At 53.1% G+C, this 23,064-nt stretch overlaps 5 protein-coding genes across 5 annotated transcripts; all 5 read right to left on the bottom strand.

The window, feature by feature from the left end:
• Positions 1-1,537: 1,537 nt before the first annotated feature.
• JKF63_00702 (uncharacterized protein) lies at positions 1,538-3,910 on the bottom strand (the record flags this gene model as incomplete). The annotated part of the gene is made up of 1 exon (XM_067896753.1): positions 1,538-3,910. One exon carries the CDS (start codon positions 3,908-3,910, stop codon positions 1,538-1,540), a length of 2,373 nt encoding a protein of 790 aa, XP_067752910.1.
• Positions 3,911-8,574: 4,664 nt separating this feature from the next.
• JKF63_00701 (uncharacterized protein) lies at positions 8,575-10,698 on the bottom strand (the record flags this gene model as incomplete). The annotated part of the gene is made up of 1 exon (XM_067896752.1): positions 8,575-10,698. The coding sequence occupies one exon, from the start codon at positions 10,696-10,698 to the stop codon at positions 8,575-8,577; it is 2,124 nt and encodes a 707-aa protein (XP_067752909.1).
• An 824-nt stretch (positions 10,699-11,522) lies between these two features.
• Positions 11,523-14,768, bottom strand: JKF63_00700 (uncharacterized protein; the record flags this gene model as incomplete). The annotated part of the gene is made up of 1 exon (XM_067896751.1): positions 11,523-14,768. One exon carries the CDS (start codon positions 14,766-14,768, stop codon positions 11,523-11,525), a length of 3,246 nt encoding a protein of 1,081 aa, XP_067752908.1.
• Positions 14,769-16,030: 1,262 nt separating this feature from the next.
• Positions 16,031-17,890, bottom strand: JKF63_00699 (uncharacterized protein; the record flags this gene model as incomplete). Its single annotated transcript, XM_067896750.1, has 1 exon — positions 16,031-17,890. The coding sequence occupies one exon, from the start codon at positions 17,888-17,890 to the stop codon at positions 16,031-16,033; it is 1,860 nt and encodes a 619-aa protein (XP_067752907.1).
• A 1,169-nt stretch (positions 17,891-19,059) lies between these two features.
• Positions 19,060-22,023, bottom strand: JKF63_00698 (uncharacterized protein; the record flags this gene model as incomplete). Its single annotated transcript, XM_067896749.1, has 1 exon — positions 19,060-22,023. One exon carries the CDS (start codon positions 22,021-22,023, stop codon positions 19,060-19,062), a length of 2,964 nt encoding a protein of 987 aa, XP_067752906.1.
• Between the last annotated feature and the right edge of the window lie 1,041 nt (positions 22,024-23,064).

Genomic DNA, 23,064 nt, shown 5'->3' with positions numbered 1-23,064 from the left:
CCTTCTTGAATTAAAGGGGAAGAAAAACGTGAAAAGAAAAAATATATAAATAAAGGAATCAGCTAAGGGGGAAAACAAACATGAGAAGAAACGCATCCGCACACACACAAAAAAAAACGAGCTGATAAACGATGTTGCATAATGCTGATTTTTTTTAATACGTGAAGGCCTGGGGAGACAAATAAAAAAAGGGAGGAGGGCAATCGAAGAGAAGAAGTAAAAGGTGGGTTGAGGCGAGAGTGTTCTGAGGAGAAGAGAAGCGACAAAACAGGGGAGAAGAACGGGATGGTTTCTCGTTCAAATGAGAGAGACAAGTGTACACACCACCACCACCACACATACACACACACACACACAGGGGGGAGGCAGCGGAAAGGGGTCAGCACTTGAATAAAAAAGAAGTGGAAAACGAAGAGCCGATAACAGACTTACACAGAGGGGTGGGGAGAGCGGGAAAAAAAAAGATGCAAGAAAACATGAACATGAGAGGAACCGATAAGAAAGAATGAAGGAGAGCGAGGAGAGAGACAGCTGTAGATCCTCGATAAACATCAGTGGCTATTATTTTTTTTTTCGCACTCATTGCCTCCTCACTTTGTTCCTCCTCTCTTTCTTTGCCCCTTTCCTGAGAGAGAGCGTAGTAACAGGAAAAAAAAACGGATGACATAAAAAAAAAACGCAAACTCATGTTTGTTCCGTGAGGACATGCAGAGGAGCAAACAAGAAGGGCATGTGCGAATGAGCGCTTCGTTACTTGAAAGGGGGTGGATGGCATCGCCAGTGGTAGAGGTGAGAGAAGCCCCGCGATCTGCGTTGGTTCACACAGCGCAAACATACATCCGACGAAAAAGAGACGGAAGCAAAGGCAAAGAGACACAGGAACAAATGACCGAAGCGAGAGGGGGGATGGCGAAAAAAAAAACAAATTTTGGAAAACAGCACAACTGACAAAGAAAAAAAGTGGGGGAAAACACATATTTTTGAAGGGGCAGAGGAGCAACAGAAAACAAGAAACACGGGCGAGAAAGCGAAAACAAAAAAAATCTGAAAGGGAAGTGGCTTTCACACATGTAAAGCGACTGCACTTGATGCACACCTCTCTAATCCCACACACTCTATCGCCCCTCTTCCTTTTTTTTTTAGGAAGGGAGAGGGAGAGTGGAGTGTTGTGCTTTTCCGTGTGATGATTGACGCAGAAACAGTGGTTGCAACGAAAGCAGCCTCCCTCGCTCCTTTCCTCTTGTGAACAGTTGAGGTTAGGGGGGTAATCTAGCCAAAAGCTTCGGGCCTTTGAAAGTCACAATCGAAAACAAAACAAAAAGAAAACAAATAAAGCGAAACGTTATCCCATTGGGGCTCTTCCTATCCTTTCAATCGTCCGGAAAAAAAAAAGAGTACTCAGGAAGAAAACAAAAGACACACAAGGAGTCAAGGCGACATGGCTAAAAAATGTGTCGAGAAACACCTGCGTGGGTGTACACGATACATGCTAGTCCCTGGTTCCGGAGATAGAATCCGCTGTGGTGTCTGCGCCCACTCAAGGAGACATGACCGCGGCGCAGGCGTGGTGAGGCGGCAAGGGACACAGAACGTACGGCGACACCCCAGCCGACAGAATATCAGGGTCGTATTCCCGTGTGCATGGAATCGCGCCGGCACTGGCAAACACGTACGAAGAGGCATTGCGAGGCTGTAGTGACACATCTGAGGCTACAGTGGCGGCTGTGGATGGGTCAGAAGCTTCGGTAGGCATGAATCCTAGAGGAACAGTCGAGTGTACGAGCGTTCCTGTCGGCGAAAAAGTTGGAGAGAGGTTCACGTCGGACAGGGTCTGATGCCGCTGATGCGACGCCGTTTCATTGAAGGGGCGAAATGCGCCACCGACCGGGCTCTGTGCCGTCATGCCAAGCGGTAAAAACGTGGGGCCGAGGGTTGGTGCTACTCGGTGAGCCATGGGAGTGAAAACCGGCACAGAACACTGCAGCACTTGCCCTGTAGCGTTGGTGGTGTAAACTGTAGAAGTCGCGACAGCGGGGTACGCGCTGAACGCCTGAGTGGACTGATGTGACGGAGGAACACTCAAAGGCGATGCCTTCATTTCCATCCCCATCATTGACCCCACCGCTGCCACGGTGAAGGGCACCGCGGCGGCGGGGGCGGAGTGGACTGGGTGCACCACAAAAGGGCTCACAGGAGAGCACCCCACCGACACGGTCACCGGTGAGGCGGTCATCACCACCGGCCGGCCGGTGGTGTTTGTGGTCATAACACATGGCATCGGCGCCGGTGCGGCAGATATGGACGGCAAGCAGGCGGTTGAAGTCGCGTTTTGGGGGAACGAGGTGGTGTTGCCACACGCCGGGATGCGATTGAAGAATGGATGCCGGAGTGCTTGCGTGCAGCTCATTCGCTGCGACTCGTCTGGGTGCAGAAGATCACAAATAAGCCCAACGAGCAGATCCACTCCCTCCGAAGGCGCCTCTACACCCGAAACGCCGTAGGGAGAAGCGTTCAGCAGATAGTCATCCTCCGCCGTGGAGCTGGGGAAAGCGGTGGTACAGCGAGACCACGACTGCGGATGACCCGCGGCGTGGGCTTCTTGATGCCTATGCATTTGATGTTTGCGCCATCGTTCAACTCCCGCCTTGCGGGAGGCAAGAATGCACTGCTGCACGTGCTCCCTTCGCGAGTTGGGCAGCACGTACGTCATGGGAAGCTGAAACTGTGACGCCAAGCACCCCATCGTCAGTGCCGCCTTTGAGGGATAGCCAACGTGTTGCACAATCAGCGAGAGTTGCTGCTGCAGGTCCTCGCCCGGGAAAAGCGGCTTGCCGGTGAAGAGCTCGAAGAGAACGCACCCAACACTCCAGGAATCGATTGCAGTGGTGTAAGGAAGTCCACACAACACCTCCGGTGCACGGTACCAAAGCGACTGCACGTCGTAGTACGTGTTTTCGTTAAACCGGCGCACGGCGCCAAAGTCGATGAGGCATGTGCGGCTGTAGGGATTACAGTCAGGACGGTGCGTTGGCCATTCCTGACACTCGTTACTGCCTTCAGTGGGCGTCTCTCGATCAGCACGGAGGGCGTTGCGGTAATCGTTGCCGGCCCTACTAGTGCTCACTCCAGCAGCTGGGACGCCGAAAATTGCATCAAAACCGCCGCTATGCCTGTGCTGCGTCTGCGAGTAGCCCCCAAAACAGTTTCCCGTCCGCGGAGACAAGGCTGCATTCATATCGCTGTCCAGGAAGGAGATGCCATGTTTTCTCCCAGCGAGAGAGTCGATCACGTTCGTGCTACGCCACAGCTGGTCATGGGTATTGGCGATGATATCCACCATCAGGGTCTCTTGGCCGGATGTCAGAGCATTTGGGAAGCTATTCTGGTCCCGGCTCTTCGACAATCGGCAGCTGGCGCCCTCGTTGGTATTGGACCCCAGCACGGACGAAGAATCGGCGGTCACGGGGGTTCGGCGGCGCAGCATGATATTCTCGGGCTTAATGTCGCAATGAATGTACCCATTGCTGTGGAGCGAGGCTAGGGCGCTCAATACGCGCAGAGCAACCTGGCGTACTTCGGGCAGTGACAATGGACTGAAACCCCGATGGCGCAGCACCTCGAAAAGGTTGCAGTCCAGCAGCTCCGAGACAATACACACATGCCCGCCGTCCTCGAAGGAGTCCAGGATGCTTACCGAGTCGTAGCTCTCCTTGAGGGAAACCAACGCGGCGATTTCGTTCAAAGCAGAGCGACGGTACGCATCGTCCCTCTGTGCGACTTTTACAGCAACCTCCTCACCAGTAAAAGTATCGTAGCATCGAATCACCTGCCCATACGTCCCTGTACCGAGCACCTTGTTTGGAATGTAACGACCTTGCCGGAAAGACGCCGGAGCCCTGTACGACTTCATCTCGAAACAGGAGGAGGACACGTTTTTTTTAATGAAACGAATATATATATATATATATATATATATATATATGTATAAATATATACAAATAAAAAAAAACAAGGGTCAGTCAATAGTAAATAATTTAAAAAGGGGGGAAGCTTTGGCGGTGTCTTCGCTATGGTGGGTATAGACGTGTTAGTCGAAATATGTAGATGCGTGGTGCTCCTATGTGGAAGGAGGGGTCAGAGAAGTGCCGTGGAAAGCGGAGAGCGTCAAAATAAAAAAAAAAGATAGAAACCCGTGGTGGGCAGTTGTAATACGAAGAAAATACAGAGGCAAAAGTGGTAAGAAAGAAAAAAGTTCACGCAACACACGCAACACACACACACACACGGGGGGGGTTCGAGAGGGGGAGAGAGAAAGAGGCACAGGTAGAAAAATCTGGTGATCTATTAATCAACAACAACAAAGAAACAGTAAGAACACTTGCAAGGAAGCAAAGAAAAATGTAATAAAACGCTTCAAGCAAAGGGAAGGAGACAAAAAAAAACAGAAACAAGGTAGTAGTAGTAGTAGAAGGAGGAATATAAAAGAGGGGGTGGCAAGTGAAAGAAGGAAGGGAAGCGGAATTTAAAAAAAAAAGTGAGCGTGGGGAAGAGAGGGGGAGATGATAAACGATTTATAACCAGGAAGACAAAAAAACGAAAAAAAACAGAGAGGAGGGAAAACTTTTTTAAAGGAGGAAAAAGGAGGAAGCCCGAGAATCCCCTGCAATGTTCTTCTCCCTTTTCGAAGAAGAATAACTCTTCGCTAGAACGGGTGGGGTGGGGGGGGGGGGTAAACGCGGAAAGTGCGAAGAGAAAAAAAAAGAGAGACGAGTAATCAGGGGGTTCTGCCCTTTGTGTTGTGATGTTGCCGACAAGAGAGCAGAAAGGAGAAAAGACACCGGCGTGTTTAATAAATCTAAGAGAGCGTACGCTAGAAGGGAAACACGTTTCTGTCAGCTTCCTTTGATTTTGTTCTAATGTGTGTCTCTTTCCTCTCTACTTTTGTACCTCAGTGCTTCTGGTGCTCCTTTCTCAGAAAGGCAAATAGAAAATTCAAGGGCGGCGCAAGGCTTCTCTTTTTTGTGTTTGTTTGTTTTCCTCGTTTGTTTTTTCTACAAGGGGAGAATCGTTGGGTGTTTGTCTTTTTTTTCCGTCACCACTTCTTCTCCCTCTAGTAGCCGCGTCGCTAACTTTTGTTGTCTTAATTGAACCCACACAAAAAAAAAGACAAAATATAAAACGAGGCAAAGTAGGGGGCTCAACTCGCGGAAGAGTTTTTTAAAAAATGAAAGAATGTACTCCAATTCACACCAAGAGAGAGGAAGAAGAGAAAAGACGAGGAAGACCAGATGGAAAGGTGTGAGACACACACACACACACACAAAGATGCCGAGAGATTTTTTTTCAGGTTTGGAGAGAGGGGGGGGGCAAGTGAGGTTTATTTTTCCCTGGGAAAGTAATGATGAAAACACACGGATAGAAGCAGAAATGTAGAATGAAGAGTAGAACAAAAATGCACACGAGCAACGAAAGGGGGGAGAGAAAAAAAAAAGGTGTGACAATCACGACAAAGAGAACAAAAAGTAGAAAAGGAGAGAGGAGAGAGAAGAAAGGAGGAGGAAAGGGGGAGTAAGGGGGGGGGAAGCACACTTCAAAAAACGCAAAAAAAAAAGAAGTGCCACACCCACAAAAGCGCCCAACACGTGACAACAATCGGAGGATTTTTTTTTAAAAAAAAGAAGACAAACACAGGCGTAAAACGAAAAAGATTCTAAACACGAAAAGCAGAATAAGACACAGCACAAACACGAAGTAAAATAAAGGGGAAAAAGAAGGCAGAGAGCAACCAAAAATCTGACGAGAAAGGGGGGATTAGAAAAAAAAAAGAGAGAAGGCGGTCGAGGCGGGACAAACGCCGACGCCTCAAGATAGGAGGGAAATTACGTAAGTCGAGGGGGGGACCACAAACACACAAACACACAAAGCACCAGGGAAAAGGGGAGCTAAATGACGCAGGAAGAAAGGAAGGCTGTTTCTCAGGAAACGGCAATGAAAACCCCGTGTGAAAAACAGAGTGATGCAATTCAAAGGACGAAGCCGAGAAAGAGAACAGGATCCGCACAAGACAATGATTTAAAAAAAAAGACAGACGAGATCGAAGAACGACACTAGTCCTTCCTACGGCACTTCTCTTTGGGGGGTTCCGTTGTACTTTCACTGCCCTATTCCTCCAAGACTAAAGACTTCTGTCAGTTTTCTGTTTTCTCTGGTTTAGCAGCTGCCTTGGACTGATTTTCACGTTCTTTCCTTTTTTCTCTCCAATGAAGAACTCCGGCACGATTTGAGGCAGTAAAAACAAGACGCGATGAGATGAACCCCTTCTTGCTCCCTTCCCCCCTTTGTATTCGAATATCTTCCCTTTCAATAGAGAGCAAACAAAAAAAAAGCTACAAAACAGGAGTAGGAAGAAAGAGGGGGAGAAGAACAGAAGAGGGAAGCCAAATCCAGGAAAAATACAGTTGAAGGTGGGGGAGGAAGGGAGGGAGGGAGGGAGGCGAGAAAAAACGAGAAGTGAGACAAGGTAGTTTCACGCACAAAACGCTCTCTCTCACACACACACAGGAGTCAAAGTGGGCACTATTTTCGGAGCGCCCTTTGCTTCCCCTCTGTTTCCCCCTTTTTGCTTGAACGCGAGAAATTATCTTTTAGTTTTGTCACGGTCACTGTAGCAACGAAGAAATCGGGGTAAGGCTCATGTTATGAACGAACCAATCCCCCACCCGTGTATTTTGTTGTTGTGCCTCGTGTGTGTGTGTGTGTGTGTGTATGTGGGGGGGGGGGGGGGATGTCTGTATTTGTGGCTATCCTTTGGCGTTAATGGCAACCTTTGCTCCTTGTGGAAGGGGGGGGGGGCCTAAAAAGCACGACGGGGATAAATTGGTGTGAATGGTGTTGTGTCCGTCGTGTGTGTATACGATTCAAGTATGTTGTGTGCTAGTCGTGTGCGGGGGTGAGTCGGAGATGAGTGTATTCGCTAGCGTCGCACAGTGTACGTCGCAGGTCGTCGTGAAAACCCACGACCAAAGATGGAGGATGGGGGGGGGGGGTATCGGAAGCAGAGAGAGACAAGGGGAGAAAAACGAAAAAAAAGAGCTGATTTAAGCACTAGGTGTGGACGGTATGGATGTGCTATATCTAACGCAATATTGTGAGGGACGAAGGAGGAAGAAGAAAGAAGGGGGGGAGGCAAAAGCAGCAACAGCAGCTTAAGAAACGACAGGAACAAAAGGGATAAAGCACACTAAAAAGGCAACGATGAGGTACAATCCTGGTTGTCACGTTAGCAGTGGAAAGAAAGTGAAAAAAAGAAAAATCTGGGAAGAAAACCTTGGCGCGCACGGTCGATAGCAGAGGACCCCCTTCCTGCCCCCACCCCCACCCCCGCACTATAGTATGCTGTTTTTCGTTGTGGTAGGTAAGACGTACCTCCAGAACGTACTCAATGGGGGGGGGGGGCTGTGCAGTCCAAAATGCCTAATCCCTTTAGAAACTGAACGAGGTGCTAACGTGCAGTCAAAGGGTCATGGACCACTTAACTGTGCTCTTTGTCACTTGACAAACAGCAGGGCGTGTGTGTTGGGGAGGGAAGGAGGGGGGGGGGGCTCAGGAGAAAGAATGTTGAACGATACGTGTATCGACAAAAAAAAACACCGTTGCACTTGAGCTCTTTGTCGCCGGTTTCGTCCTTTTCTCGTAACTCTCGTTCGCTTTCACGATTACTCAGTTGATCGAAATACGTTTGACCCTCGCGTCCACTAGTAGTGCTGATACTGCGGGGCTCGGTGCTTCTTCAGGATGGTTGTGATGAACGTAACAAGCAGGCTCGCAGTTTCGAGGCTTCAGCCGTCAACCCTGTCCTCTTTATATATTTGTCGAGTACTTGCTGTTTTTGTTTCTGTTGTGTATGTATTTAGCTCAATCTCTTGTATGTACAAGAGATTGAGCGCTCAAGAATTTTTGACGACGACACACGGAGACCTGTACACTCTAAGGAACACACGGGTGTGTCTGTGTGGGGCACCAATGTCCTGCACGTGTGCGAAGAAGAAGGTATAAAGATGGCTGTACAGAAAGGGGAAAGGGTGAAGAAGCCAAACAGTGTGTTTTCATTCATCGGTGTGGAGGGGAAGGGGGGGAGCGAAAAGAGAACACAAGTGAAGCGAGCTCGAATTCGGGTGGAGGTGGGTAGGGAAGGAGCAAACAAAAGAAGGGGGCGCCTCCCGAGACGTCAATCTCATGAAAACAAAACGCTCACCCAAAGGCAGTCGAAAATGCGGGAAAAAGACACAACTGGGGGGAATCTGTTTGCCTCACCCCCCCCCATTGGTTCTCTTTTTCTGCCCGGTTTTGAATAAATCAGGAGGCTATTCGCTATCCCCAACTATCAGGAGGCCGGCAGCCTTGTTGAGCATCTGTTGATGCGCGATATCGCTCCGTCTTCCTGTTTGCCTTTGCTTCATGCAGGGGACATAGTTGCACGCGTAGATGCATGGAAGTCATCCAATATAAGAAACCGCAGGGGTGTTGGGGCGGTTTTCCATATTCAGTTTATCCGTCAGACTTTTTACAGACCCCTCACGCAGTGATGGCGCTTCGAGCCGCCGCCGCCGCCTCCACCGCCACCCCAAGGTCCACGCGCCAGAGGGCTACAGTGCTGTCCTTGCTCGCGGACGCAAACAAGTACACTAGCTGCTCTTCTGCAGTCTGCGCCCCCGAACGGTCATTTGAGAACATTGTGTCCGATGTGCTGGCTTCGCAAAGGGGCGCTTCAACGTATTGTGACATGCCTTCCTGCTTGACACCAGCCGTGCTGGATGCAATGCAAGCTGTGGTGGTGGTGGTGGAAGAGGCGTCAGGCAAGTCGGCATACAGTCTTGGCTGACGCACGTCAAACCCAAACGCCGCTACCCGCGCGATAGTGGGAGGAGCCATTCGCACCTCATTTATCGCACCCCTTTGGTAGCTTAGGATGCTGACAAGCCGACCGTCACGCGCATCATACAGGCGCAGCGTGCTGTCCCAGCAGCCAGCGACGACGAGATTCCTTTGCAAGAAGACGCTACCGATACCTTTGCGTAGTGTCACACTCCACACTAACTGCGCCTCTAAAAGACCCTCCGCCGTTGACACCATGTTGTAACAGTGCATGCCTCCCTCCGCAGAGCAGGCGAGCATGCGCCGCCCGCTCCACCAACAAACCAGCGCCGACTCCGCAAAGGCGCGGGTGACGTTGCGCACCTGGGGTTCACACACAGACACACTAGTTTGGCGAGTCTCTCCTGGCTGGTCTGACATGCCGGTCACATGTGCGATGCGATAGCGAGCCAAAACGATGTGGCCACTCTCAAATGCTACAGCGATGTGCTGCGCATCGCGGCACATAGTAAGGCGCATAATGGTGCCCCCTTTGAACGTAGGGCAGGCTGAGAATGTGCAAAGGAGGCGGATGGAAAAGTTGCTGGATCCTGTTGTGGCGGCAGGGTCCACGTAGCACAGCATCGAGGAACGTTCACCCCTGGAGACCAGCAATTTGGGGAGAGCTGCAGGCAGGAAAAGATCGTCTGACTCACTTTCTCCAGTGAGACGGGAGGACTTCTGCTTCATCTTTGCTTGACGTCGCTCCTCTGCCGCGGCTCGTGCAATGAAAGCATCCATCGGGTTCAACTCGGACGTGCTCATCTCCTCTTCTTCATCCTCGCAGACGCTTGCACTGCCCGACGACGAGGGCGGCCGGTCGAGAGAACCTTTCTCCGCCTCCATCGCACTTGCGAACCGCGCGCTGCCGGGCTGTCTCCATGCCAACTCCCAGACAGTCACTTCACCTCCCGAGTCGTGAGGAATTGCGAGATACGTCCGCGTGAACGGGCCCACCGTCTTTGAGACGCTCTCCACCGGACAGAAGCCGTGTTGTGGGGCGGTGAGCACGGCGACAAGCCGGGGTTCTAAATTGCACGCCGATATGGGACGTACGCCAACGCATGGACGCCTCAGACACCATATGTACACACGCTGATCACGACAATGTGTGTAAAAACAAATAGTTGATGATGGGGCGAAGGCGACTCCCGGCACGCTGTCATTCACGACATCACCCACTGATGAACAAGGTTCCTGACCCGAAGTGACACACGGTGTCGGTGCTCGTCGAGGAAGTCGGAACCGTTGCCGCCCCTGCTGCGCCCAGCCAGTGGTACCCTTTGCGGCACTCTCAAGCGGAGTGGGACACACGGGAGCGTTTGTCATAGCTCCCTCTGTGCCCCGCCCCCTCAACACCTCCACAACCCCTCCGCTATGCCCTGTGTGTTCTGTTGGCTGCAAAGACGAAAGTGACAACGGAATGAACCCCACAGACAAAATGCTCCGACTGTGGGGTCCCAAAGGCGAAGTGTTGGCCTGCTCCGACAGCCCTTCGTTTCCTGGCACAGGTTCAGCCCTCGTGCGAGTGCCGCTCTCAAGACCGCGCTGTGAACCTCCACGAAGTTGCCGATGAGCCTCTGTCAAGACCGAGAAGGAAATGATCTCGCGCCGCGTGCAAAGGTTCCACAATACAACAAGCCCACCCGCATCCCCTGTGAGAAACCAGTTTGACTCATCACGCTGGTACGCCTCGGATGGATAGAAGCGGCAGCAAAGAACCGGATCCACATGTTTTTGTAGCACAAACAGCGGCGGCAAGGATTGCTCCCCCGCGCTTGCCATGGCTCGCCGGGGGCAAAACTAGTTGAAACAAACTGAGGGCGAACACTGGGGAGCTGCTCGAATATCATCAAATGCATCACCAGGCAAGTATGAACTACACAGAAGCATATGAGAAGCAAAAATAAATGTCCCTCCAACACATCCCAAAGGAAATGAAGAGTAGAAGAGTACGAAGGTTGCCTTAACATTACAATGATACACTGACCCCCAGGGACCCCAGTGTCAGAGAAGGGTGTGGCGAGGGGCCTCTCATATGCCACCAGAAGTCATTTGGATACACTGAGAACGCGCCTGCCAACTACATACAGCTAAAGCTAGGAGGTCACACACCTTGAGAGGAGCACGGAGGATTGTACTTTTTTCTTTTCTTCGAACCTTCCGAAGACAAACCAGGGCATAAAGAGGAGAAGCCATTCGGATACACAACTAGAGGGCGAAGAAGCATGGAAAAGGAAAAGATGTGCACGGAAGTACTTTGAGGCACTGTGAACGGATTAGATATGTGTACATCTCAAAATCAAATGAGTCTCAGCGCAGTAGATTCCTCTCATCGGTCGAAACGGAAAACAAAAAAGGATTTGTCAATCCCAGATAGAAGGGGGGAGGGGGGGGAATGTGTCGAACAAGCCAGTGGAAAAGGGGGAGGGGAGGACTTGCATAAAGCATGAAAGTTTGGAAGACATGAATTACATCAGTAAGAAGAGACAAAAGAAACATTCCAGGTAGGAAAATAAAAGTGCCAATGTCTCTATATGAGCATCGCGAATAGGAAAAGACAAGGCAGATGGTCACCGCATCCTTGCGCACACCACCACTACTTCACTCTACATCCTCTGCTCGATCAGTTGAACTTTCGCTTCCTCGCGGTCCTGAATGGTCTCATCAATGGTGACCATTTGCGAGACATAGTAGTCTGTGGAGTGAAACTGGATCGCGTCATCCACTTCCTCGAGTTTCACCCCACGCATGTCGATCGGTGCACGATGAGGCATCTGATTGACGTGCAGTAGACTCACAATATCTTCCAAGATTTCACCAGGAATAGCTGTGTTTTCCAAGTTCAGCAACTGCAGCTGCGGGTTAATCTTGAGAGCGAAGAACAATGCTTCGCCACCGTTTGCGCCAATAGCATTCCCTGCAAAGTTCAGTTCCTCAAGTGTGTGATTGACGCGCAGAACTGCAGCAATTGCGATGCAGCCCTCATCAGAGAAATTGTTGTTGCCCAAATCCAGCGACCTTACAACGCTGCTGTACCGTAGGAGCCCGGCTAGTGCAACCACCTCCTCATCTGTCAGCTTGTAAGAGTTCTCGGTGCCGCTCAGATCGATGTTCTCGGGCAACGGCTCGCCGCGGGCCGTTAACAGGAACAGTTTCTTAAGAGCATCAGATCCTGAGTTCAAGGAAGCCAGATGAGCAACGCGCTCCATGATTTCAGTCGTGAGCGAGTTACCAGCAATTTGCACGATACGCACATGGGAAACACGCTCTAAACATTCGATGATCTGCTCGGCCCCCTTCTCGTCGATCTTGTTGTTGGATAAGTCCAAGAAAAATAGTGAAGGACACAACTCCATCACCTCCACAATATACGGAACAGATGCTGACGTAATCATATTGTTCGACAAATTCAGAGACTGTATCTTACTGCAGCGCAGCAGGCTCGCACACAAATACTGGCACAGCTCATCATTCAGCGAGCTGTCGACAGGATGACTCAGATCGACGTCTTGGACATCCTCGCCGGAATCGATGGAAAGAATTACCTTCTTCAGTGTAGATGAGCTGTTGTTGAGGGCAAGGTTCCGCTGGAGAAGCGTCACCTCATCACTGACGGCATCGTCATTCAAGACGCCAATCCAGTAGATGGTGTTGTTTCTCTCGAGGCCTTTGGCGAGCATTCCGATGCCTGTGTTGGTCATATCGGTACTGTACAAAATGACCTCACGCAGCGTTACGTTATTGGGGAAGCAAGCCACCAATTCCGCCACGGCATAATCATCGATTGGGTTTTTAGATAAGATGAGCTTTCTCACCCTGGACGTAGGCTCGGATAGCGTCGCCGCGAGTGCAGCGCAGCCGTCTTTTCCGATATGATTCTCGCTCAGATCAATAACCTCCACAAACGTCTTTTGAGTCAAAACTGTGCAAATCGTGCGAACAGTTTCGTCGTCAATGACATGCTCGTTATCGGGATTGCACAGCTCAATTTTCTTGAGAGACGCATCCCCATCCTTAAGGCGGTAGTAGACATTCTTCACCGCCCTACATTCGCGATTCAGAGAGCACGCCATATCTACTTGCTCAATAAACGCGGCATTCAAGCGGGTGTTTTTTAGCTTGAACTCGCGCAGTGTGTCGTTTTTGCGTAGCACGGCTGGAAGCGTACTCAGACCCTCGATGTCCATCATGTTGTCCGACAAATCGATCTTGACCAGCGCTCTGTTCGTGACGAGTGCCTCACAAATCCTTTGAGCACCTCGGTTCCCTATCGCGCAGCTGGATAGGTTCACCTCCCGTATGAAGCGGTTATCAGTGAGGTAGTCGGCGAGGTAAGAGACACCCCCGTCTCCAAAGCAGTTGTGCGAGAAGTCAAGTCGCCGAACAGTCGAATTCGTTTGTAGCGCCTGCACAAGCAGCCACACGCAGTCATCGTTGACCGCAACATCCCTGCCAGAAAAATCAAGTGATTCCAAATTCTTAGAGTTGCTTTCGATCGAAGGTAATAACGAGCGAATTCTAGGCGGAGCGCGGTTTACCATGACAAGCCCCGCAATTTCCTGCATGGATGCGGAAGAAATGGCGGGGTTTACATCGACGTTCAGCATCACCAAATTAGGATTTGAGCGGAGGGCGGCTGTGATAAACTCGACGCTGTCTTCGCCGAGATTGTTGTTCGCAATGTTGACCTCCTGCACGGAGCAGGTGGGTTTTTGGAGAACGGCAAACAACGCTTGGATACCAATAGCCGTGACGCGACAGTTCGCAAGTTCGATCACTCTGAGGGATGTGTTTTTCCGAAGCGCATCCGATAACAATTGCAGCGCTGCATCATCGATCAAAGTATTGCTGATATTGAGGTGCTGTATCACGGAACTGTTTGCGATGCAACCAGCAAGGTAATCCATGCACGTAGGCAACGGTGCGTCCCACTGAAGGATGATTTTCTCCGAAGCTGGCAAGTTGTTGCGAAGGGCGATCGCTGCGCGCTTGATGGCAGGATGTTCTTGGTTCATCTTGCACTCTTTCTCAACCAGACTGAGATACGTCGATGCGATGCTCGTTCCACTTAGTTCAAGATTGACGATGTTGTCATTCTTATCAAATAGGTGCGAAATGAGCTTCCGCACCAGGTCGTCTCTCAGCCCCATATTGGAAGAAAAGTCCAAGCTGCTGAGGTGGTGATCATTTACGACGTCACCAGCTTCGATGAACGCCAGCACCGCATCGTTGGACAAATCACAGTTTCGGAAAGAGAGCGCGGACACTTGCGTATTTCTCAAAAGGGTGCCAATCAAAGACATACCCCCAGTGCCAAGGCTGACGCCGCTGAAATCAATAGATTGCAGGCCTTGTGTGCTGAGGACACACTCCAGAAACTCCCTCCCCAAGTCAGTGTAGTTCATGCCAGCGAAAGAAATATGCGATGCTTTCCCGTAAAGTAGAGCGGAGCGCACGTCAGGAGTATACAAGTCGCTTCTGCCCAGGTAGTAAAGGCGCAACGCCGTCGCCGGGCTGCAAGTATTATGTCGCAGATCAAGATTTTTGATCGACGTCGCTGTTTCGAAGAGACTGAAAAAAGCGCGAGCACCATCTTCATCGATCTGATTTTTGTGAAGGTCTACTGATTCCACTGACGCGGTGGCCAAGAAACTCACCAGACATTCAATGCTAGCCGAAGTGATTTTGTTGTTGGATACATCGATTGTTTGCGGTCCGGGACGTGTTTGGTCCATCGCAGTGACGATGAGCCGAAACTGAGGGTCACTGATTTCCATCCCGGAGAACCTGACGTGTTTCTCGCCCTTTTTCGCCAGGGTGCTCAAAAGCGCCTTGAAGGAATCCTCCGACATTTCCGCTTTTTTTTTCCGGGGAGTGTGTAAGAATGTTTTGGAGCTGGAAAGCAGAAGGAGCCTTTTTCTGTACAAATGGCAGTGCTCTAGCGTATGATTCAGCTAAAAAGGTAGAAAACTTGAGGCAAGAGAAGGGGGTAAAATACAGGGAATAGTGAGAATGGAGCGAGGTCGTAGGCAGGTGCGTTTTTTTTTCCAGATGACCTCCATTGTTTTGTCTCGTGATAATGAGCAGCGGAATGGCACCCCAGTTCTGTCACAAAATGTGTTGGTTCACGGAGTCGCTAAACTGAAGAAGAGTGTTCACCCCATTTAGAGATCCTTTTTTTGTACTTTTCCCACACATTGAATTCATACAGTGTGCTGGCTCCCGCTCTCTGCATTGTTATTCAAGTTTTGTCCGGGTCAAAAAGTACGAGACTGATTTTCTTGACAGCTTTTCCAAGTGCACGCCTCCAGCAAATACTTCCTCAGCACTCTTAGTGGCAGAAATGGGTGCTGGGGTTTCCACATGCTGCTCTCGGATGTGTCCACCAAAGGCTCAAAAACACTAGAGGCGACGTGCCTCTTCAGAGGAAAACAAGGGAGACACATCTTGAACGATTTTAGGTCAATAGGATGAGAAGGGGAAGAGGGGTGGTGTAGCTAAGAGGCTCTTGATGCGATTGTGTCCACGTCCCGTTTATTTTGCCAGAGCAACTTTCGACCACCACGTCTCACCCCCGATCTGGCACAGCTTTATTGCGTGGCAGGGCAGCGAGTTCCCCTCTTCTTATCGCCGCTGCTGTCCCGAAGCCTTTTCGCCCTCATGCCGAGGATCCCCCTGCCACGCTTTCTCGCGCCTCGCCTTGGTCCCCACCCACGTGCGGCTTTTCGCAGGGGGTGGCCCCGGGAACGGCCCCCCGCCCACGGGCGGCGCCCGCCCCTCGGCCGGCGCCCAGGGGCCATTGCGTGGAGAAAGAGGCAGCAACGCAGGATTTCCAAAAGAGCTATTCTAAAATTGAATGCTGACAAACGCGCTCCTATAGTGTAGCGGTTATCACCTCGGACTCTGAATCCGATAACCCTGGTTCGAGTCCAGGTAGGAGTGACTTTTCCCAACTCCCAGGGTTGGCTTGGGGGACTGGCTGGGTGGCGCGCGCGCCGGCCTCGGGTCTTCTCCCCCCCCCCCCCCCCAGCAAAAGGCTCAATGGAAACGCGGGGGGGGTTGGGGGCGAGAAGGCCGATTTAAGTGCGTGAAAAAAAATATATGCTTTTTTCATCTATACAGGTCTTTGAACTGCGAGGGCACGAAGTTCAGCTGTCAGCGCTGTCTCCAGCCGCTGGCGCAGGGAGTCGGTTAGCCCGTGGAGGATGCCGAAGCGCTGTGCTACATGATGGACGTTGTCCCCCGCGTACAGGGCGAGGCGGTCTCGTATGCCCTGCGGCAGATCAATGTCCACATAAAGCAGCGGCTTGCGAGAGTTTGCCTCCGTAGCCTGCACGACAGACTGTGGCGTGGTCGCAGAGTGGTGGCCCACATTCTGCATGGTTGGCTGAGGAGACTGTAGGCGCTGTTGCTGCTGCCGCGCGGCGACCATGCGGCGCACCGCCGTCTCAAACTCGGCCGCCAGGGGGACTGCCGCTGCCTGGCTCCGGTTGCCGCCGTCATCGTCGAAAGGCTTGCTCTCCCACCCCGCGAGATTGCCTCGCCCCAGACGGAGCGGCTGCGTGTTCGACTGGAGGGTGGTGGGCGGCGGTGTCGAGGCGGGCCTGCGTTTTGGCACGACAGCCGCGCTCCGGGAGCTGACCGGCAACTGCTCATGAACGGGGTTGATGACGGGCTTGAAGGTGCACTCACGCATCAGCCCGCCAGGCACGCACTTTGTCGCCCTCTTAAGCTCCCTGCTGGCCGTGCTCGAGAGCAGATTAGAGTCGCTCGGTATTGCGCGCAGGGTCGAGCACACGCGACGAGTATGCAGCATGGCCGCGCTGCAGAGCGGCGCTGCAGCGGCGAACGGCGATCGGTGCTGGGTGCGGGGAGTGACGCTTGGGCAGGTTGGGGTGTTGGTGACGAGTTTGACTGGGTTACGCAGCTCCGGGCTCGAGCTGAGCCCGGCCAGCGGCCCCATGGATACTGGCGACTGTTCCTGGCTGCGAATGCCGGCCTGCGGCTCCGTCTCGGAGCCCGGGGTACTGGACGATGCACTGGACATATTTGTGCGCAGAAAGTCAGCGTCGCTATGTGCTGCGTTACTTTCCCTTTCGTTCCCGTTTCCGCTGCTAGTGGAGGGAGATGCGCTCCCCTTGTCTGAGTGTGCCTCTCCCACGCTGCTTCCGTTGCTAATGTCGACGACGGAGAGTGGGGACGATGTCCCTTCGCTGACCACTGAGAAGCTGCCACCGCTGTTGCCTACCTCTGAAGACGGTGCGGGTGTGGGTGAAGTCTTCATCGGTGATGGTAGGGCTCCTCGGCGTGGGTTTTCTTCGGCGTAGGTGCGGCGCATTGTTGCCCCGCTGGAGGAGCTGCCGCGCTGCCGTACCACAGGCGTTGAGCATCGCAGCACAGCTACCTGCGCTGGCGTGGGAAGTGGCCGTGTGCGGTTTGTGACAGCCGCGCGCCACACTGTCGAGAAGACGTACATGAAGCGCGCCGCGTCCACCGTCGTGTCACGCTTGGAGGCTTCCGAGGCGCCACTTTCCACTGCCATTGCCTTGAGAAACTTGGCGATTAGGTTATCATGCTGGGGCGAAGTAACGCCGAGGGCGTTCAGCATCCCAAGCACCGTCTTCACGTACACCACGCGCGGCCGACGGTCTTGGCGTGAATCGTCGCCGTTCCGGGAGTGCACAGGGCGCACAAAGGCAGCCTCAGTCTCGCGTGCTTCCTCGGTCGCCACTGCGCGCCAGAGATCCCACACGGACTCTGCGACGTCGTTCTCAGTTTTCACAGCGAATTCCTGCACCCTAGGGCCGGGTGTCGCTGTGCCTCGCTGTGGTTGCGCGGAATGGACCTCACGGCCAATAGACTGCTGCTGTTCTTGTCCTTGGCGCTCGCGAAGAGTCGGTGCATTTCGTGCAAGGCGCCTACTGCGTGGGTTGATCTGCGGATGAAACGGACAGGCGTCGTTCATCGCGTGCATCTATGTATGGTTCTTGACGAGGATGGAGGGGGGGGGGGGCACTGGAAGAAAACAACAATGGTGCCACGAGAAGAGGACTGTTGGGGTACAAGAAGGGGAAAAGGAGTGGTGTGTAATGGGGTGTTGATGTTGTAAAGTCGTTAGCCGGCTCTTGTCGTGCGAACGGTGGTGCTGCTATGTGCACCCGCAAAGGCAAAAATGGGTGGGAAACTTGTAGAGGAAGCGCAAGTCGACGTGCGTGTGTCCAAGCACGCCGTACGTTCCCCCGTAAGGGTACGCACCACATGCAGATCACCCTGAATGCGTACACTAGGTGGGGGTGGTGGGGGATTCCAGGCGTGCATGTTGGATTTCCCCCATCGTTTTTCCTCCCGTTACGCACTTGGTACCCCTCCCCCCCCCCGGTTCGTCCATCCTGCCAGACAACTTGGGTCCAATTCTACACTCCACCCTCCGACCTGGCACACGCTCCCAGGTGTGGCGCGACACAGCAGTAGATACGTGGTAGAGCAGTGCTGACCTACTCATGTGAGGAGCACTGTCCAGGGCTTGGAGTGCCTACATCACTAGCGGCGCATTGCTGTGACTTTGTTTTGTAGGCACCCGATCCTTTCCTCAGTAGAAGTGTTTCGGCCTTGGCGGGGGGGGGGGGGGGGGGGAGGGGGAATAGGGGGTTGTTTGGCTTTCTAACAGAATGGGCTGTTGACCCCCCCCGACAACCCCACGCTGAGGTCCCCCCCCACGTCCTATGAACGTTGTTACGCGTTGAAAAATGGAAGAAAACGAAAAAGCGATCCATTCTTACGCTGCGACTCTTATTTTTGCCTAGATCACTACCGACAAGGGGAGGGAGGTGTGTGTGTGTGATCAGCAAGCGAGCACGCAAATGCTTAAACGAAAAACTGACGGAATGACCAAAGCGAGTGCGAGCAAGAAGGCAAAGCTCGGCTTATGGGAGAAGGTGCAGACTTGTCAAGCAATACCTGTAGATCATCGCCATATGCAGGTCTCGCACACCGAGGGATACCACCACATTATGGCATGCTTTCTGACAAGGGCACACGAACCGACAATGCCGGCAGCGCGTCGATTTTTTTTAGCACTCTTTCTTCGCCATTCCTTCCTCCCTCCCCCCCGGCCGCTCTGCTGCGTCGCCGCTACCTGTTAGGTTAGAAGTTTGTTCCAGAGAAGGTTCCCGCGAGACAGGCTGGGTACGACACGAGGTGATCAATTGAGTAGCGCACTGTGTTCTGCACCTCTGCTAATTCCTCCAGCGCTGGCACGATAGCGTCCCCGAGGCGGGTCAGCAGTGCCCCATGCGAGCGGACCACGTCCGCAAGGATGCCTTGCACCAGGTCGACATTCTTGTTGCGCCGAAGCCACTCTGTAATGAAAGCCAGCAGCCCTTTCGCACACGTCTGCATCCTCGCCAGCTCAGCGGCCGTATAGTTGCTGCCGTCTACATAGTCCACCGCACGTTTTACCTCCAGGTCAATCGCTTGCGCTGTCTTGAGGGAAAGAAAGTACTCCATGAGAGCGTCGTGCTCCTGGTTCACAAGCATTTCTTGAACTGGTGTTAGCTCCTCCATATTAGCGCGCATCAGCCGACCGTTCGCGTTGTCAGAACCACTTTTGAGACTGTCGGACACCATGACAAGAAATGTTGGCCGCAGTTCCTGTGTGGTTGGCAAAAAAAAAGGCACATCCTTTTTCTTGGGCGGGAGCAGTGGCTGATTCTTTTCCCTGATCTGATCCAAGACGGTGAGGTTAAACCACAGACGCTGCGGCACGCCAGCGAGCTGGATGCCCTCTGTCGTGATGGCGTCCAGCGCTGTCTGCTGTGCCTCCGTTTGTCGGCGACGCACCAGCGCAATGTCCTGGGACGCATCAAACAGGTTTGCTTCTGCACCTGCCGCCTCCCGTGCTTCTGCCTCTGCGGCGATGTGTTCCTCCTCCTCCGCCTCTGTGAGTGTCGTCGTCGCAGGATTGCGCGGCACGCCGCCGTTTGCGCTGTCCTCCGCAGTATCCTCAGAGGACCCGTGCGCGGTGGGAAAGTGCAGCCACGGTAGTGTCTCCACCGCGTTCTCCTTGGGCGTTGGAAGCACCTCCGGTACGTAGCCGTAGCGGATGTTGTTCACCCAGAGATACGCGCCCCGCTCACCGGCGTGTGTGGTCACCAGGAAGAGTGCATCGGGGTGAAAACTGAGCGAGAGAGCTGGAGACGCGAAGCGGTACTGCCCGACACACGCCGCCGCAGCCAAGTCCCAGACGAGCAGCGCACCATCGCCAGAGGTCGAGACTACGTAGCGGTACGTATCAGGCGCGAGCGCGAGCGCCGTAACGGGGCTATTGTGGCCTTCCAGCTCGCGGACTGGGGTGCGCAGCTCCTCGCTGGTGAGGCCGACGTCGGGGTTAGCGTGATAGACGCGAATGGTGAAATGCTGCGCAACAATGAAGAGCGACGATGCTTCGTGTAAGCAGGACTTGGTCATTGGCTGGTCAGTGGGAATGGCGGCTTTCAGCTTGCCAGCCCACAGGTCCCACATCTTGATCACGCCATCCAGGCCGGCTGTCACGACGACGGTGTTTCCGCAGGCCACTTCAACGCACTCCACTGAGCTGTCGTGGGCTCGGTCGGCACCCACGTCGGCATCGAAGAAGTGGCGTACGCTGCGGTTCTGCAAGTTTAACACGGCAACATTTCCACTGGAGTATCCGACGACAGCGTAGTTGCCACAGTCTGAGAGCGCCAGCGCGCGGGCGGTGTGAGCGGAGGTCTGGATGCCGGATAGCTTGAATTCCAAGGCCCGGCTATCCATCCGCCAACCGCATGCTAGCGCAGACGCCGCATGTAGGGACACAAGGCTCGACCACTGGTAATTGCGCGTCGTCGCGGCAGCCAGCGCGGTGGCGGGGGGTAGCTTTACGGCCTCCCGCCCCATGTTCTGTTCGCGTCCGCGCTTCCCCAGCTTGCCCTGCGACAGCTCCCATGACGCGCGATCGGAAAAGACGTGTGTGACGCGCAAGGATCGGTCGTTGCCGGCCGTGACGAGGAGGTCGGTGTTATAGAAGATGGCATCTGTGCAGCTCCCCATGTGCCCGCGGCGCTCCCGCACCAATACACCAAGGCCGTCCACGGTGTCAAAGCGGAACTGCATGAGAGCATTGTCAGCACCGCCTGTAATGAGCAACGATGTGTACTCAGGCAGGTTGAACATAACGAGCGAGTGCACTCTGTCGACGTGGGGACGCTCCAGCACCTCCAGCTCTGACCGCACTTGCTTGGACCGTGTCAAGGTGCCGTCCATGCATCGATTTTCAAGGTCCCAGATGACCACCTCGCCAAGACTCGTGCCGGACACGAGAAGGCCGTCCTTGTCCGTCCGAAAGAGGAGCGATGTAACCGCATCGCTGCCGCTGTGGTCAAAGGTGGTGATCACTTCGTCTGCTGCCACGTTGAAGGCAACTACTTCCCCTTCCGTCGTACCGTAGGCGATGATGTCTTTGTACGGGCTGCAAGCGAGCGCTGTGATAGCAGCGACACTCCCGGTGGTGGCACGTGACGTCTGCCTGGAGCTGCAACCACTGCTACTGGCACTGCGCACTGAGTACCACAAGCAGGCACCAGAGCGGAAGTTCCAGAGTTGCAGCGTTCCCTCTGCCGTTGCGAGCAGCATCTTGTTAGTGTACCCTGTCAATAGTTCAAGACACGTGACGGTCTCGCTGTGCTCTACCAATATCTCTTGCAGCACCATACCCGTTTTGAGCTCCCAGACGACAACGCGTTTGTCCTCGCCGACGCTGAAAAGGAGGTCACCCTGGGCCACTAGTATTGTGATGTTCGGCTTCGTGGCGGGCTCATGGTGGCCAGACCAGAGTGGCTTGTGGTGCACGTAAACGTGCAGACGCGGTCCCTCCGCGACGGCTCGGTACTTGCCAACCTGCGCCACCGCATGCACCGCATCCTGAAACGTCGGACCGCCGCGCATCATCGCCAGTTCCTTGCCCTTATACAGCTGGAACGTTCTGCCAGTGGCTACCATCAGTACTGGTGTACCGTAGAGCAGCGTGGGGGACACTGGGACAGATCCGCAGATGGAGCCCACCACGCGAAATGCGTCAAAGGACTGCATCCTTGCTAGTTGGTCAAAGAGATGAAGTGTATGTAGAGTCACACAAAAAAGAGGGCCACGGTGGGGTGTGTTGAAGAGAGAGGGATAACTCTCACACACACACACACACAAAGGCAGGTCCACGTTCGCTGAGGCAGTCGCCTTGTTCTCTACTTTTTCTCCCGTCGTCCGTAATGTGAGGGCAGCGTGAGCAGGGAGCTATAGGTGGCCGCTTTCTTTTTTCCCCCAAAGAAGGGGAGTATGTCGGTAAAGTGGAGGAGGTGGGGGTGACAATAAAAGATAGCACGTGAACAGAATTGAGTGGAACCCCGGACAGGGGTGACACCCAAAGGAGGTTCAGAATGAAGGAGCAGATGGCTGCGCAGCGGGGTAGGTCAAAGTCGCGGTGATCAGGGGCTCTATTGCATGACCGAACAGCATCTCGTGCCTATTGCAGGGTTCAGAGTGTGCCTGGAATCGGATAAGGCAGCTTAGATCAGTCCGAAGCAGAGGTTCACCCCCTTCCTCGCTTTCCCTCATTTCTCTGCTTACCAACTCCGATTTCATTCATGTTGCGTTCAAAAAGGGGGTCGTTCAGCATTTAGACTTTACTCTCCGCGTGTGGGCGTGGTTGTGTGTAAATTTCTTTTGTCACGCCTCAATACTCATGTTTCGAGTTTTCCTGTGACCGCGTTTTTCTTTCCCTGTACAACAGCAGTGAAATGAGGTGTGTGTGTGTGCATGCGTGTGTTTTCCTGTGCATAAAAAGAATGGGCGAAAAAAAAGGGTGGTGTGGGTGGGAAAGGAAACAATAGACAACTATGAAGCACATATACACACAATGTAAAGCGATTTGGGTTCAAAGACGATAGGCAGATGAGTACGAGCGCTTCGGTACGAATGATAGGTCGAATGGCCCGTCCAGTGTGCTTCGCCAAGAAGATCCGAAAAAAAATTAAAAGATATGCACCCGGGAAAATGGAGACAGACGCACACACAAAAAAATTATCCTTAATACAATCAATAACAGAAAAAAAACAAGCGGGCTATAAACAGTTAAAA

Source organism: Porcisia hertigi, chromosome 36, assembly GCF_017918235.1.
Source record: "Porcisia hertigi strain C119 chromosome 36, whole genome shotgun sequence".
Classification (NCBI taxonomy): Eukaryota; Euglenozoa; class Kinetoplastea; order Trypanosomatida; family Trypanosomatidae; genus Porcisia; species Porcisia hertigi.
Note: the sequence above shows the minus strand (reverse complement) of the source record. Positions and strands in the feature narration are given on the sequence as shown.